General features: G+C 37.9%; 1 protein-coding gene across 5 annotated transcripts in view; it reads right to left on the bottom strand.

The window, feature by feature from the left end:
- Positions 1–17,151, bottom strand: part of VPS13B (vacuolar protein sorting 13 homolog B) — a 429,201-nt gene that overhangs the window by 38,103 nt on the left and 373,947 nt on the right. For all 5 annotated transcript variants that reach the window (XM_017806398.1, XM_017806401.1, XM_017806402.1 and 2 more), the window contains 3 exons: positions 16,720–16,901; positions 14,589–14,938; positions 8,101–8,262 (listed from right to left, as the gene is read on the bottom strand). In XM_017806398.1, the coding sequence (XP_017661887.1) occupies positions 8,101–8,262; positions 14,589–14,938; positions 16,720–16,901 (694 nt within the window). The remainder of the gene's footprint in view (positions 1–8,100; positions 8,263–14,588; positions 14,939–16,719; positions 16,902–17,151) is intronic.

Raw genomic sequence — 17,151 nt, 5'->3', positions numbered from 1 at the left:
CACTAGCAAAAATTGAAACTTGTAAATAGTGTGTTCTTCCCTGATTTGTTTCCAGAAGGAGAGCACTGGCCATGGCTCTGGCCAGTCGGACTTTGTGAAGGGCTGGATGTTGGGGGTTTTTTCATTGTTTTAAGAAACAACCACAGCAACAACTTTCAAAGACATTACAACTCAGTAGCCTGTTTGCAATTTGTGGTATCCTCAGCACAAGTTACACACAGAACAATAACATCCATTCAGTGGGTGGCTTTTGAATTTGCAAGAGTGATGACTTTTGTATTCAGATTCAAATGAGTTTTATGCTGGAAGCACAAAGGCTAATATGTGCCTGTGTGTGCAAGGGCAGGCATCTGGATATGCTCATGCGTGGGCCCAGCTTTATATTCAAGGTTATGTCGAAGGAAGTTACACACTAGGACAGTCAAACTCATAAACAAACACCTCACTTTGATTCTTAAGTATTAGTTACAGAAAAGGAAAAAGAAAACAAAAGAAAAAAATCCAACTGCAGTGGCTGGAATCCATTCAGTTTCTTACAGAGGCAGCTGGGAATAAATCTCATCACATATGAAAATTAAGAGAAACAAGAAAACTGTTTACTTTGGAGAGACCAGTAGCTGGAAATGACAGCCAAATAACGAGAAAAGGTACTTAAGTGGTCAGTCTTAGCTAGAAGGCACACAAAATATGGTATGCTCCAAAGATAGATGTCATGTAAATGCTATAATTTACGATTAGTAATTGTATGTAGCTCCAACATTAGGATGTCTCCCACCCTGTATAAACAGCTTTGCTCATGAGCTGAATGTTCCCAAGAAACACAGTCAGCTTTCCCTGAGCAGTCATTAGCTCCCAAATGCTGCCTTTCTAATTTTCTGTGTAGCACAATGATTAGACTGCATTTAACTTCACAGTTCGGAAAGAAAAATAAAAAAGAGCTATTATCACATGTTGGCAATTTCTTATTTTATAAACATACTATTTGTATACTGGCAAATGCAAAGGAAACAGCCTTTATAATTTATTTTAAAGATATCTAATATATTTGTATTAATGATATAACAGTATAAGAATTAGGTAATGTGTAAGCTTACTTTTGAGCCAAGAAACTGCATTCCATGAAAATGCAAAGGGACCTCTGGATGATTAAGTTATTTAAATGTGAGACTTCTGGAAAATGTGGCTAGAAACAATCAGCAAATGACACTAAGTGATACAGAGATATACGGCATGAAATAAAAATGGAAGTGATTTTAGAGAATTAAGTAATCAGGCGTTAACATTATTTTAGCAGAAGATGTCGCAATAGGTGGTGTCAGACACTCAACAAGGCAGAGCTCTAATGTTATAAAACTGACCTAGTACCACAGATTCACAGTAATTGCCATGTAATTCCCTTTCATTTATCAAGCTTTATGCTAATTCTAAGAATTTATTAGACACTGTTTAAAAAAAGTTCAACAAGTATAGCTAGGTATGGGACATATATTAGGAGAAAAGAGGTCATTGCATAAAGGTACAAAAACATTTCAATGGACTTCAAAAGCATTCTAACAAATACAGTGAAAAGTGGAAATTTGTAGTTGAGAGAGAACTTAGACTATCTATTGTATATGTGAAGATAGGCACTCATTCATGCAAATATTTGATTTCTGCATTTTCTGTCAGGGAAATATACCAGCAGATAACCCAGAGAGTTTTGTTTTGACTAGACTTAGCTGGGGTTTGGATTTGTAATTCTGAGCTATTATGGATTTCTGTTTTGAGAGAAAAAGAAATTGCTCCAGGGGAGCAGACTAAGATGAAACTGCTCCTACTGGAGAAAATGGCTAGAAAAGCTGTACTTTTTACCACATCTCTTCACAGATTATTTCTATGTGCTCCTCAAAATTTACTTAACTTTTCCACTAGATGTGTGAGTCAAGGATACAATCTGAGTAAATAAAGCTGAGTGTCATATGACAAGGCACGAAGACTAAAATGGGGACTAAAAATGAGACTAAGAATGGAGCCTGTTCAGAAAAGGCAGCAATTTCCAGCTGTGTAAGTAATCTAAAGCTTGAGCCCTCAAAATGCTTAGTGATGCAAATTTGATTTCCACTTTGCTTGTAGACCCACCAAAGTTAACTTGGTTTCACTGTCTTGTTTTGCTTGTATTGCTCTGAACTCTGAGAGACCGGGAGGAATCAAATTAGGACCTGATTAATGGTGTGAAGGCAGTTCTTATTTTAAAAGATAGAAGATAGTAAAATAAATGTTGTGATAACACAGAAGCATGGAGGAAATGTTGCCCTGGAAATGCGAGCTGAATTCTAAGACTTGAAGCTAAAGCACTTTTTAAATGAAAAAATTAAAGGAGAAGCTTGACTGGTATTTTTCTGCTATGTTTTCAGGATACAAGGTGGCTCTTGACTAGGGTTGGGATTTACAACAATAAAACCAACTGTTATTTGGGTAAACAGTGAATGAAATGTTCATTCTGCACATTATCAGCTGCAGTGGCCACCAAAACAGCTTGAATTTCACTTTGGCTTCATTTTCTCATGGGACCAGTCCTATGCCATCAGTCCTTGTAAGACAGAAGGCCAGTATAGAGCATGGGAGAAGGCAGTTTCCATCATCCCCATGCTGGCTAGTAGAAAAAAGGTCACACTTGGCAGATAAACTCTGACCCTGGGGGCTCCTGGAGGTGTTGTGAGCCTCAAATAACCTGCAAAGGAAACCTGAAACTCACAGGTACAAACTCTCTCTACACACTGCAGAAGAGGAGGTTAAGGAACAGTAACCAAATTCTGAAGGTTCATGGATAATATCAATCCTTATCTGCTTCAGATATTACCTAGAAAGTCAATTACATGTAATATAGTAATAAGCATTGATTTAGAATGCAGGACTCCAAAGAAAAGCAACAGTACTTGAACAGTATAAATTAACTGAAAACTGCTTTTTGCCTGATGTTGTTTTGTAAATGACATGAGAAGGATTATGTAAAGTACAAGAGATTGTGCAGAGATCCTGTAACATTCTAAACAGTAAACCAGGAAAATATCCCAATAATAACTGACATATAAGCTACAGTTTCTAAGTTTGAACCCACAGAGTACTGCATAGAATTTTACACATTATATAACCCAATATCTGAAAGAATGGCAACATGGAAATAAATAACAATAAATTGTGATCCTGCTGGAGATGCCACATAAATTAAAATTTGGCTTCACTATTTTTTTGTAGGAGAACAAGAAGGAGGTTCTTAAATAGCAAATTTGCTATTTGCAAAATTACAGTAGCCCTTAAAAATATGTTCATAAAATTCTATCAGAATTTGTGCTTTGCAGGCATACTGTTTAAAATAAGAGAAGAAGAACTTTAAATGTGTTCCGGTGAAGGTATTAATGATGTACTAACCAGTACCAGTACTAATATCTAACTCAGGGAATTTTAAGTGCATAATCAGAAGAAAAGTAAGTGATAGAGATATTTTCCCTCAAATTCTACGTAAGTAGCAATAAAGTGGCACAGAGTTATTTCAGGCATATTTACCTACTGTGTTAAGAAACAAATCAATTTTGTTTATAAACTGTAACTTGGTCACATTCTCATTGAAATAACTGCCCAAATCAACAGAGGAACTGATTTTGACCCACTACATCTGCTGCTTCTAGTTAAAGACGGTGAAAAGGGAAAATGGACTGTTATTGTAACACTGTGAGGAAACTGCAGAAAGGTTTGAGAGCTGCTACTTCTAAAAACTTCTATGTGACATTATGTTTCGCATGGAAAACAAAAGAATGAACTTAAATCCATCACTCTTTTCTTCTTCAGAGGACTCCGCTGAAGTTTGTGCGGGGAAAACAACTAGTAATAACTAGCATGTTATAGACAATTTATGCTGTCTATTCACAAGCAAACAATCTGCAGAATACAGTCAGGGTACTCTCACATGAATAGCTGGTTTTTACATTTGCTGTGATCCCTAGTGGGACCCTCCAACTGCCTACTGTCTTGCAAGACAGAATTCCTTAACTCTGAGTAAATTGCTAGGAAGATCTGATCTCTTCTAACTTCAGAGTTTCACCCTATGTATCATATGCTCCAATTCTTCTCCTAAAAAACACAGCTGTCTTGGAGACAAACATGACTTCTGACATAACTGGGGCCCATCCCACAAAGCAATGTGAAGATCAAGATAAGGAGTGCAGACTCGATCCAATAATGACATAGGAGCCAGTGTTGTCTGTACAGCACAGGAGTGATGTAGCTTCTCTTCCTTTTTAATGACATCTAACAGACCTCTATCTTTCATTAAATTCTGCAAAAGGAACTCACGAAGTCTGGCAGCTTTAGCTAGAGTTGCTTAAGGCCTCAAATGCCATCAGTTTTGGACCTACCTCAACTCTGAAAGAACTATATAGTTGGGGGTGTCTTATCCCTAAGGAAGGTCAAAACCTCATGAAATCTGAGGAAAATGTGGGGGGATGGAAAGGAATAGAAGAGTGAGCATTGGACCTCAGACTTATTACTGAAATATTAGCCAAACTAGCAAGACCTGCAGTATTCAGAATGAAAGTTAAAAGGGAAAGGTTAGGTTCCTGAAATGTAGAGGATCTGGGCAGGAAAAAAACAGGAAGCAAGAAGCTTTAAGTTAAGCAAAACAGTTGGAGGGACACCATCAAGAGCTGAAAAATCCAAATCTTTGGTGTGCTCTCGCTGATTTTGTAACATGAAAAAGTTGAACAATTTTTAATTATAGACTATAGTAGCTTCATTAATATTAAAATTAATTCTAAATGTAAATAAAGCATTATATAACTATCTTCTAATACAAAAAATAACTTATTTTAGGTATATATATTTGTGTTAAATAGTTTAAATGGGCAATTACTGCATCTCTATGTTTAATTAGCAAAAGAAAAATGGAGAATTTTATTGATGTGAATGTAAAAGAAATACAATCCTTTTAAAACTATTTATTTTCATTTAACTGAACTGCCTTGCCATACTAAAAAAACATTTTGCAGAGGTTAAATAAAGTATTTCATGGCAACCGCTGCTTCTTAGTGCCTGTGTAACAAGAAACATGAGCCAGCCGAAGTTGTGCAAGTTGGTTTTCTTTCCCAGTAAGAGAATGTGGTATCTAAGACCTTGTCCTAACTCATTTTATCCCCAAGAGTAAGTCAAGTAAGTCAAGTATGAACTAATGCCTGGAGGGAAGTCCCTGACTCCAGAAGTATGGATTATTTCACATTTATCTTACAATCGGCTCTCAGAGTTCTTAAAATTCACTAACTTGGCAAGTCAGGAATTATCATGAGAAATGAAATAATTTCATAACTATGAAGTCATCTAGCATTCCATGAATATGACACTGGGAGGGTTTGTCCATGCTTGGGCATTATTCTGACCTTTGGATAATAAGCTGTTAGATAGTTTTCCATGGAAACAATTAGAAAAGTGCCACAGCATAACAGGGACAACCTGATGTCTTGATTGAGTTATTTTCATTTCAAGGATTTGTATTAATCACTGAAAAAATGTACATGACAACATTTGTAATAATATTTAAACAAACTTGTTTTGTATGATTTGAAACAAAAAAGAATTGTACTGTTCAGATGAGCTGCCATTCTGAAGCATGTTATTTTTACAATGATTTGTATTTGGCACTAACCAAATGAATAAGCCTATAGGGGAATGCCAAGGTTCTCTGACCTTTGTGAAGAAAATTTGGTTCTATCTCAACAGTGTGTAGAAAGCCTGTGCTTCCATATATTTTCAGTGAAATTACCTCAGCTATTTTTTAGTCTCTAATTTTACCAGCAAGAGAAGACTGTTGAAAAATGTTAAGAGAGCAGAAATCATCTTGAAATTATTCCAAGGATTGGGACAAGGGAGGTATAACCCCCCTACTAGAAGAGCCTGCTGGCCAGCAATATGGTTGAGTCAGAAGTGAGCTGTTATCTTTGCCATCTCCTGGGACTTGGGAATCCATCATGACACTCCTGACTGTTTATCAGCCCAGTTCTTCAGTGAATCTAAATCTGATTAGAGCAAAACAGCATGGGGAAACCCTTTGACATCACCAACTCTCAGCTGAAGAATGAATATCTGAAAAATGAATCTGAAGTTCCTACTGTCACCTCACCCACTCCCTTATGTGTGATTTGGTTTTCTGATGGCTTCACAACCAAGTAATTTTATATAAGTAACCAGAATATGGATATAACAAATTTTTAGGAATAAAGCCTTATTTGGTTGTGGGTTTATTTACAATTGCTTTAAATATTTCCTTCCTCTTCCATGTGTTTATGAAAAGGTTTAAATGTTTTTTGGGTGGTTGCTACAAAAGCAAATGGTAATTGGTTATGAAATATATGCCATGTTTAGCTAGCTTTCTTTCTCCCTCACACAACTGAAGGGAATTACATCTATCATAATCCAAGTGTCACTTGACGAGTGGGGATCCTGTCTCACACTGACACATGCCCAACTGCACAGAGCACAGTCACCCATTTGGTTTGCTTGCCTGTGGGCTGGGACATCACAGGCCTTTTGCTCATATGAGAAAACATATGTCTTTTTTGAAAACGTGAAAAGGGATGTACAGTACTCCAGAGTCTCTACATCTCCAAAGGCCTCCCTCTGTGCACACACTGTTTATAACAGCTCCTCTGTCGCTGGGGTAAGACAGCCCTTTATTAGTCTGGCTTCCTCTTAACTTATGCCTTGACTTCAGTGTCAACTACAACTGTTTACTCTGGCTGAATTTTCTCTGCACAGATGACCACATTCATGTAAAATTCAGTAGTTTTGCACATCCACCAGCTGACATATGAATGAAAACCACAGTAAATTTGCCATATCTGCTTCCCAATGTAAGTTGAAACTTGCCAGCAGTGAAAATGGGCACAGCTCCTGTTTAGAATCATGATACCTTCTTTCTCACATGCTAATACTGGTACCTTCTAGGTCTCTAGAGGAGTGAGGAACCCCTATTCACTACACTTCTTCTAGGATCTGTAAAAATTTAGTAACTCTTCAGAGCAGGAGTACAGCTCAACAAGTAGAGTGGCACAAGTACCTAGTCTCCCACTCAGCAGGAGTTGGGTATATATTAAGAAAAGAGAAGAAATAGGTTTGCTGTCTCATTAACATTTACTTTTTTTAAAAATTTAAATTCCTATCTTGTTTTGAATTAAGATGAAAAGTCCATTTCTCACCACCATCCAAGTGTTGGTTTCCTCTCCCAAGTTAAAAGTGATAGGACAAGAGGAAATGGCCTCAAGTTGTGACAGGGAGGTTTAGATTGGATATTAGGAAAAATTCACAGTAAGGGTTGTCAAGCAATGGAACAGGCTGGCTAGGGAACTGGTCAAGTCACCATCCCTGAAGGTATTTAAAAGGGGTGTGGATGTGGCACTTAGGGAGATGGTTTGGCAGTGGACTTGGCAGTGCTGAGCTGGACTCGATTTTAAAGGTCTTTTCAACTTATATGATTCTATGGTTTCATTGAAATACTTCCTGTTGATAGTTTAAAAATATTTTATTTCAGTTTCAGTGTTTATTCTTCAAATAAAATCAAAGAAACAGAAACTGAGTTATTTAAGCTATATAAGTGGGGTGTTTCTCACAACTTCAAATCTTTTCTAATGCAAGCACATGCTAATTTGAGCGCTTTGTCCAGTTTGACCCTGTTCTGCAAACAATTTCAGTGAACAGATGCTTCTGGCAAAAACAATTCATTAAAAAAATTCCCCAAACCTCTAATGTACATCTCAGAAAACAGGTACTGATCACTTAGTTATAAAAACCTGGCAAGCTGTCTTTCTCTTTTTTCAGAAGCTTCAGTTTCCACAAGCGCTCGGTTTTACAAAAAGCGGTCATGCACATCCAGTTCCACCCTTGAGTAACTTCTAAACACTTCTGGCTTTCCTCACTCTATGTTTACCTTTTCTCTCTGTTGCAGCCCCAGCATGTGACTCCTGAAGGAACTGGAGCTTGAGATATAGTCAAGGCCACAGAGAAAACCAAAGAATCAGCATGTAAAGCCAACAGTCAGCTTTAGCAAATGCTGCACTGGGAGGACTGTTTCTGACATACCTGTGGGGACTTGTGCGAGCGCCAGCTGTACTGGTGACTGTGGAGACTGGCCAGCAAAATATTTTCATCAGTGTCCACCTGGCCAAACCGCAGTGTCTCTTGTGTGTCATTACACATCACAAAATGGCTGAAGACTAACTCCTCTGCCTCAGGGCATTGGTTCTGGAAGGAAAGGGATATGAAAGCCAGTAAGAATCAGTAAGAATTTGGCAGCTGTCTGCCCAGTGGCGACTGTTACAACACAGAAATGCAAGATCTCTTCGATTAGTTTTGGTCTCATAGCACTCTACTCTCTACAAAATATAGTGTTTAGGTTAACAAAATATATTCTAAGACTTATCATATTTTACTTTATGTTTCTGTACAGCAAATCTTAGATTTAAAACTACAATAAAGACTAAACTTCCTAATTTGGGTAAAAAACTTCAACGAAATTCAATTCTGTGGGAATTACATGTCACACAGGGCAGACAGGGCACTACAAACTGAGCAGGGAGGCATGAAGAGCTTTCTCCATGCTTGACAACTGATCTCTAAGGCCAACAGGTTGCACTTCCTTTTCCCCAGCTGCTGCTTCCACTTTGAAATGTTGCTGTGGGTCAGCAGAAGAAGACTCTCCCTTTCTTGATACCATAACACTTGAAAAGTCAACTAAAGAAAAAGCAGGAGACATGGGGAGTGTATTTTCATAGGTCCATGAGGCTAGTTTGAAAATGCACCATGCAATTTAAAAGGAAAAAAAAATTATCAAGGGTTTTAAAAGTATTTCAGATTTTACAATATTTTTTCTCCAGCCTGCAGCATCCTTCCATCTCCTCTTTCTGCTTTTCATCTGGCTGCTTGTCACTCTGTTGACACAGTGAGACTATATGATAGTCATAAAAATTACCAGAGCTAGAGCTCCTGAAGGCACGAACTATAATCTCTTATATGGGAGAGGTCAAAGTGTGACTGATAATTTGGTTTGGAGATCATCTCTCATATATTTCTGCCCTAGTCACTACTGGGCTGGCACCTTCCACTTACAAGCAACTATCTAGCAACCATAACAATGACTCAAAGAAAAAAAAAGTAACATTTGGATAGTCTTCATGCAATTTAATGAGTATAACACAAGGAATTCATCTTCTTGTGGGTTTTTTTACCTCTTTTTGACCCATCTTTCCTAGCACACACTTTCCTAGCACACACACAACATTTTACTGTTGGTTGGTTTCCTTCTTCATAACATAGCCCAGCTGGTCTCTTCTCATCCTTTCTTCCCATGACGTTTTCTCTAACTTTTGGAACCTCCATGGTTTCTGAGAGTTGTTTCCCCTCCTTGCTCTCTCAGTGGACCTTTTAAATGGACCTAACAAAGCTAGCATCTTCCCTGTCTCTAATCATAGGAGTCTCTTAGTTCTTTGATAACAATGTGCCTGGATGACTGCAGAAACTCAGAGATCAAACAAGAGGGAGAGAAATCTTTCCTCACAGATTCCTATGGATCCTCAGTTATTCATGAAAAACTGTCTTGTACACTACTTGTAGACCATTGCTGGGTGATGCACATGGAAGAGTTTTTCCGAAAAGTGAAGTGTGCAAGGTATGTCCAACTGAGCATCCTTGAATGCATGTCCACTACCATTATCAACTTCAGAATGACCGAAGATGAATCACAGAGTGGTTGGGGCTGGAAGGCACCTCTGGACACCACCTATTCCAAGCCCTCTGCTGAAGCAGGTTCACCTAGAGCAAGTTGCACAGGATTGCACACAGACGGCTTTTGAATATCTCCAAAGGAGACTCCACAGCCTCTCTAGACAACCCGTGCTCTGTCACTCTCACAGAAAAGATGTTTTTCATGATGTTCAGATGGAACATCCTGTCTTTGAGTCTGTGCCCCTTGCCCTTTGTCCTTAATTAAGGCAGGTTGCAATTCCCTTCGTAAAGGAATATCAGAATGATTGGCTGGGAGTGTTTGTGCAAAAACTATTCATCCAAGGAGTATTAAAGCATGAGAATATTTAGATTAAAGGTTTCTCCCCAAATTTCATTAATTGTTTTGCATAAGATCAGGTATCTTCTGTGAAACAAGAGTTAGGTAAGCACAACCAAAACTGCACTTCTTCTAAGCAGCAAAATTCATTACAGAGAAATATGTCTGTATGACATTCAGTAGCAGATCTGGGTGTGCTAAAGGCTGACATTTACAGTGCCACTTCAGAGTGTAGAGTTTATTTTGGTATTTTCTAGTGGAGGATCTATGACTTTTTACTGTCAAGCTGCCATACCCACATACCCATAAGTCTACCACAAATATATATATTTTCCCGTAACAGCTTTGCAAAATGTTCTTTTTAAAAGGGAGGATTTACTATCCACAGAGCTAAGTATGTTGCTATAGTCAAACCTAGATCTAACCCCAGGGGAATTTAAGAAAAGGTTTTTCTTTTACTCCAATACATTTTCTTGCTGATTACGCAGAGACTGGAAGGACAACACCAGAAGGGGACGAACTTCCTTCTTTTTACCTTACTAACTAACTTAGTTTCAAGTAAGTAAACACAAACTGTAGGTTCTTGCATTTTCCAGAGGGAAAAGAGAGTCCAGTAAGTTTTTGGCATGCACAGAACTCCTAAATTGTGCTGGAGGAATGTTATCCCATCAGGAATTATTAATAGACTTCCACACATTTTGCTGCTGATGAATGACTGCCATTACTCATTAGTCTTAAATGCTAGGTTTGCTACTAGAATCCAATGCTTTTAACAGCAACACTTCTCAAAGTTAAATGAAAGAGGTATTTAAAACTCAATTTTATAACAATTCCAAAGTCTTAACCCAGGAAATACCAAGTTTTGCATAATAAGGCATTGGTCCTTGCTGCCAGGCTTAAGAGAAAGCTACAGATGCCTCAGGTCTTGGTAATAAGAGATGACTAAAGGAATGTCAAGGAAGCTTGGGGATGCTTTAGCTTAGTATGGCAACTATTCACTGCACAGGCAGGGTTCTAGGCAACTTTATTCTCCTTGCAGTAAAGACAGGAGATTTTTCCCAGATAGAATAGCACCCATGCTTCTTGATCCCTGAGGATGTGCAGCAAGTACTTGCACCCATCACAGGGAGATGGATTCCACATTGCTACTGAAGTCTCACAGTAGAAGCTTCTACGGGGTAAGCAGAAAGGGAGAAAATAAAAAGTCAGCAAAGAGATGCACTGAGGAAATCTTGATTGATAAAAGAGAGTTTAGAGAAACCAGGCATAAAAAAACTAAATAGAACTGGGCCATTTGTGTGGCAATGATGCTGAAGGGCTGAATGATGACTCCAGGAGCAGAAAACACCTAAGTGTGGATTAAGAAAAAAATTCCCTCTCTGAATAAAAACAGCAAATCAAAAGAATCAGCAAAAGACCACCAGACTGAATCAGATACAGACTAGGGTCAGTTCCTGGGGGACGATTTCTTGCCACTCTTTAGATCATTTTTCAGCTGTTCTTTTCTCTCAGAGAAGCCTGGAAATTGTCTCTCCTTTATTGGGCTTTCAAATATTTTGTGAATTCTATTCAGAGAGGGGGGAAAACATCCTACATAATACTAGTCACCAGGCCTTCCCTAGTCATTCAGGACTTTCTGCTCATGTCTCAGCTCATAGCTATTTCAAAGCATTTCTGGATCTGGAAAAAAACCCCCCGATCATAAAAGCCTAGGCCTCTTTATATGCACAAAGTTATTTTCTTTGTGCTTCATGAGCTACCTAAGACTTCTGCAAGCTGTTTCTCTCCCTCTCATGTCTCTCCCCACCCCCCACTCTCACCTAGTAATGTTTCTTGGACAGAAAATCTTTAGCAATTTCTTATCTCCCTTGAAGTTCCTCTAAGAGAAAAGAACATTTTCCATAGGATTCTTTAAACTTCATTCTCACAGTGATGTCCTGACATTATCAGCTAGAAACTTGCTGTATCCTTTTCCTTTGTTCTTTGTGCTTATGGTAGAAAGATGGGGAAACTACTGTGATCACAAGATGTCATTTTGACTGATCCCAGCTCATTAAGAAAACTTATGCAACTGCCAACAGAAAGGTTAAGCACCATGCAGACCTTGAGGAAAAGAAGTTCTAGTGGTTTAAAACAGGTTTAAAACAGGAGCTTTTGTAACTTCCGAGGAGTTTAGGAAAACATTTGCAACGCGAAACCACAAAGGAAAAGCTTTTTCCCAGGAATAACATTCAGTACCATACCTGGGGAGCTGCTCTCTCAGTTGACCCTCTGTCTCTAGATACCATAAAGCACTAATGCTGTAAAACAATTTGTGAAGGCTTAAATGCCCAAATAAAGGAAAAAATCACCACATCCTTCACTCCACTTATATTCCAGGAGACACGCATTTTCTATCTCACTTGATAGTCTATGTGTTATTACTAAATAATAAAACTAAATTAATAACAACCCTGAAGTTCCCTGCCCAGTTCTTTAATTATTAAACCCATTACTCCAGCTTTGCATTTAGATGTTCATTAGCCAGTTACTGTTTGTATTTAAATAGGGATTTCAGATCAGACAATGAAATATGTCAAAAGGGAAAACTGTTTTCTAAAAGTGCTAATCCTCTCAGATTTTCAGCATGTGACTTAGAAGTATAAAGCAAGTTGTATGCCTTGTGTTTTTTAGGTTCAATATACTTTCAAGATGTTCACCATTACTTAAACAAAAAAAACCCCACCGAACTCCCTCAAAAAAAAGAAAAAAAAAAAAAAAGGAAAAAAAAATCAGTCCATATCTAGGAAACAAAGACACTGACAGAGGCTTCTGGTAATCCTGAACTCCTGACCTAAAGGTGCAGGGCCAAATTGTTTCATGCTTCATCTGTCTGTCTACTGACTACAACATCACTTGTTTCAGATATTAACCCAGTAAAAAGTATGTGGAGAATTCAAATAACCTTTCCTGGTTATTAAATTAATGCTTCTAGTTGCAGCATTTATACTGCATTTTGTGTGAACCGCAAACAACAAACAATGCCTATTATTGTGAAATTTATTCCCTTCCCATGCAGTGCATGCCAACCTCCCAATCTGGAGGTAAAGTCACATAAAAACCATCTTGGCAACAATTAATTTAATAATCCATTTTGAATCCACTTGTGTGTTAACTGTTCCCTAATTTCAAAGCAATGCAAGTTTTTAATCTCAAATACTCAGGGCTAGATATCCACCACATCAGAACATGGTGGCAAGTACCCTTGACATGAGAGGAAACGAGAAAATTACAGCAACAATTACAGAAGTATATCCTCCTGTGGCTCATGTTAACATTGCCAAATCCATGTATAAATCAGTACCAACTATTCATAGAATGTACCTGTCAGCAATATACTATGCGACATATGGCTCTACTTAATCAAATATACAATTCCATTTTTTTCAACTCAGAATATTCCTTCAAGGCAGAGAATAGTCAGTCAGTCACTCACACTGTGATGTGGTTTAAAACATTTAAATATTTATGCACCATATTTTATTTATATGTATAGCTATGTCTGAGAGATCTTTTTTTTCCCATCCTAAGAGGAAACTGACCTTTCTGAAGGCCATTTTGCAGTAGTTGCCACACATGTCTTAGATGAGGGAGTAGTACTAAGTCAGAAATATTTTGGGTTTAAACAGCCTATCAAGGACTCTCTTATACTTTCTATGTTTGTTTTTTATTAAAAGCATTGTTCAAAATATGACAAAAAACAGAAATTGGAGCTACAAAGATTTTTGTTCACATTGATATTTGATCCAGCTGTAAAGATTTAAATCACACTAGATCTTGTTTTATGAATGTCCTTTTGCAACAAGAAAACCATGGAATGCCCTTAAAAAAGAATTTTTTGATATAAAACAGATGTTTTATCCTTTTTGGGGGCTTTGTTATTGTAGTGCCATGATAGGTAATTAATTCCCAGGCTCCACATAGGTCTTCAGGCAGATGAAGAGAATGATTTGATTTCAAGGCTGTAGTAGAGTAAGGGAATTACAGGCCTTTGAGGGGTCATTGCAGAAGCAAGGTTCCTTATACTGGGACTGGCTTCAGCCATTAATGCTGCTTGCACAGAATGTAATGTGAAACTAGTGTTGAACTTCAATAAGGATGGAAGTAGTAGCTGGAAACAATATGCTCTGGTGCTCAGACTTAGCTGTGCTTACATATCGTGTCTCAATCACCTTTTCATAAATTCATGGCATATTATGCATTTCAAGACCAAGATTTTGATTATTCTGATATAAATTCATGTAGTTTCTCTGAAGTGTAAGGAGTTTTGACTACATTTACCTTTACAGATAGCAAACACTGTCTCCTAATTTTCATAGCTATCACAGAATTAATGTTTATTAGTAAAAACCACTTTCAGTATAAGGTACAGCTTTTATATCTTGGAATATTTTCAATGAATGCAGTGGTTATTCTAATTTGCTATTAAATTAATCACAATAGCTACAGTCTCACTATTGCATTTGCATACCTGCTGCCAAGCTTGAATTGCTGTATTTAAAGAATGAACTGCATATTGGCCAAAGTTGATGAAAATGGGGTCAACCATTATTGTGCAGTCCAATAGCCTTCTTGCTGTGCTGCTGGAAATAGCAATCTGTCCCCAGATTTTTAAAGGTTTCACAACATTCTGCAGAGTCACATTTCGACACTCCAAAAGTTTACAGTCGGCTTGAGTTGAAAACTGGATCTCCTGGAACACCGATTCATCGTTCCACTGACGAAGATATACATGAGGCTCATCAAAGGAAACTATCATGTATTCTAGTTCAGATGGCATGTTCTTATCAGATAAAAATGGCTGAAGAAACTTTGGTGGTGCTGAAAAGTGAAAGAAAAAACAAGACTGGAACATCACAATCACCACATTCTGTATGTTTTTGTAAATTGTGTGTTAACTGCCTGTACATAAGATAAAACGAATAAAATTCATTAAGGAGTCGACATTTCTGAAATCCGATGCTGTTCACACTGTTTGTTAGATGTAAAATAGAATTGTAATTAATAACAGCTGCAAACAAAAAGTATCTGCAAACCAAAATCTTTTCATGGTAAATAGACCAGACACCAAACTGCTTTATCTACACACTGCTCAATACTTCAGATTGCTGCCTATTTGGAGCAGAGACCATATTTCTGTGACAATTTTGGCTATAGTAGATGTCTATGATATTCCACACACAGCACATTATGAACACAATAACAATTAGTATTATACTATTTGCTGACATGTGACAGTGCAGGCTAACAGGCTCCACAGTGGAAATTGTCTTTGATGCAATTATGGACAGTTCAAGACCACAAACCCACTGAGATGCGACATATTACCCCATAACACTAGAAATGAAACAAAACAGTATCCTGAGACTAAATGCATGAGAAATATATCATAAAAAAGATTTTATCGCCTTCATTGAAGTCTCAGTCCTGCAAAATGCTGAGCACTGAGGCAGCAGACACTGCAAGGCATGTATACCACTTGTGTAACATGAAGCATGCGAATATTTCCATTGATGTTATTATTTACATTGCTGGAACTTCTCACATGCTTAAAATTAGCATATGCTCTAGTGCTCTACAGATTTGGAACCAAAACACTCATCTCTATCCAGGATCAAGCCCTATTATTCTACAAAAGCGTAATAGATACAGTAAGTTTTGTGCTCCCTTGGTGTATAACAGCACAAAGGAGCCCCAAAACCTAAGGCCTTTAGATGCTATAACAACAGCAACAACAGCATAAACTCAGTTGCTGTTAAAAAATGAAACAGCTGGGTTTGATTTTAATCTGATTTTTGCCTTTTCCAGAATATGTACTTTTAAAGACTGAGCATCTGGAATTGGAGTGCAATAGTGAGGAAAATTATGTACTGATAAAAGTAGCTGATAGACAAGAAATTATTTGCTAGTCATTGAATGTCATTTTTGGTATGATTTGATAATGAATGTATTATAATACTTACAGAAACACAAAAACTACTCACAAAGAAAGCTGTCCCTGTCAAAACTATCCAAGAAGTTTGCCCATCTTCCACAGAAAGCATTCCTGGCATTTGAAAATCAGACAATAATGTAAAGATCTCTTGGAATGTATTTGCCATTAATGCAATGACAGAGAGCACTGAACCAAACCATATGTAGCTCCAAAAGTGATCATAACTGAAATGACAGTTAAACCTGTAGTTCTCAGAACTCTTCCAAGGAATTCTTACTAAGGGGGATGCAAAATCTTCAAATATTTTAGCAGTACTGTTAATATGCTGGAAAATGTAAAAGATCAAATTCATTCACTAAGATGGCTCAAAAGTGAAGTGGCACCTGCTGTCACTAATCAGACTATGGAAAACAGACGGCTTCTACAGTTACCCATTCCGGAGGCAGGAAGGGGGCTGATCAGCCTCACTGCCTACCGTATGTACTTTCTCAGTGCACAGAAGTCATCGGTTTTACCCTGGAGCCTGTACCACTGGTGGCTGTTTGTGATAATTTATTTCAAGAATGTCTGTTTGAACGAGGAAATGAGGACTACAGGCAGCAAAAGAGTGGTTAAGCAGCACATATGAACTATATGCTTTTACTATGGTACCCAAAGGAGTACATACCTGTGCCGAGTTGATCAAGATGATGGCATAGGTGGACTTCCAAATAGGTAAACTGGATCGTCACACTTAGTGATGGCACAAACCACGGAGTAAAACAGGAGTCAACCCTGGTACAGGCTGCTAATGCCGTGGGGGTTACAAGCTGATCACATGCGCTTTGGGAGCCAGATTCACTTTCCGAGCTGCAGAAGGTAGATAACAAAGTAGTACTTTCAGGACTTCCAGGATTTTACCACTTTACAGTAGGACTTGATCATGTTCCATGCTCATTTTCTGACACAGACAACGTCACTGTTTTATTTTAACTGCTACTGTCAGTGTCTGTACTTTTTCCAAAGCAGAACAGAACAGACAAGATTGCAATCCAACCACACTTTTATCAAACTACACTTTCAGTTTACAAACATTTGAACCACCACAACAATACATATT

This window comes from Lepidothrix coronata, unplaced genomic scaffold (genome assembly GCF_001604755.1).
Source record: "Lepidothrix coronata isolate B3197 unplaced genomic scaffold, Lepidothrix_coronata-1.0 Scaffold15, whole genome shotgun sequence".
NCBI lineage: Eukaryota > Metazoa > Chordata > Aves > Passeriformes > Pipridae > Lepidothrix > Lepidothrix coronata.
The sequence above is the reverse complement of the archived record's forward strand: the minus strand, read 5'-3'. Positions and strand labels throughout refer to the sequence as shown.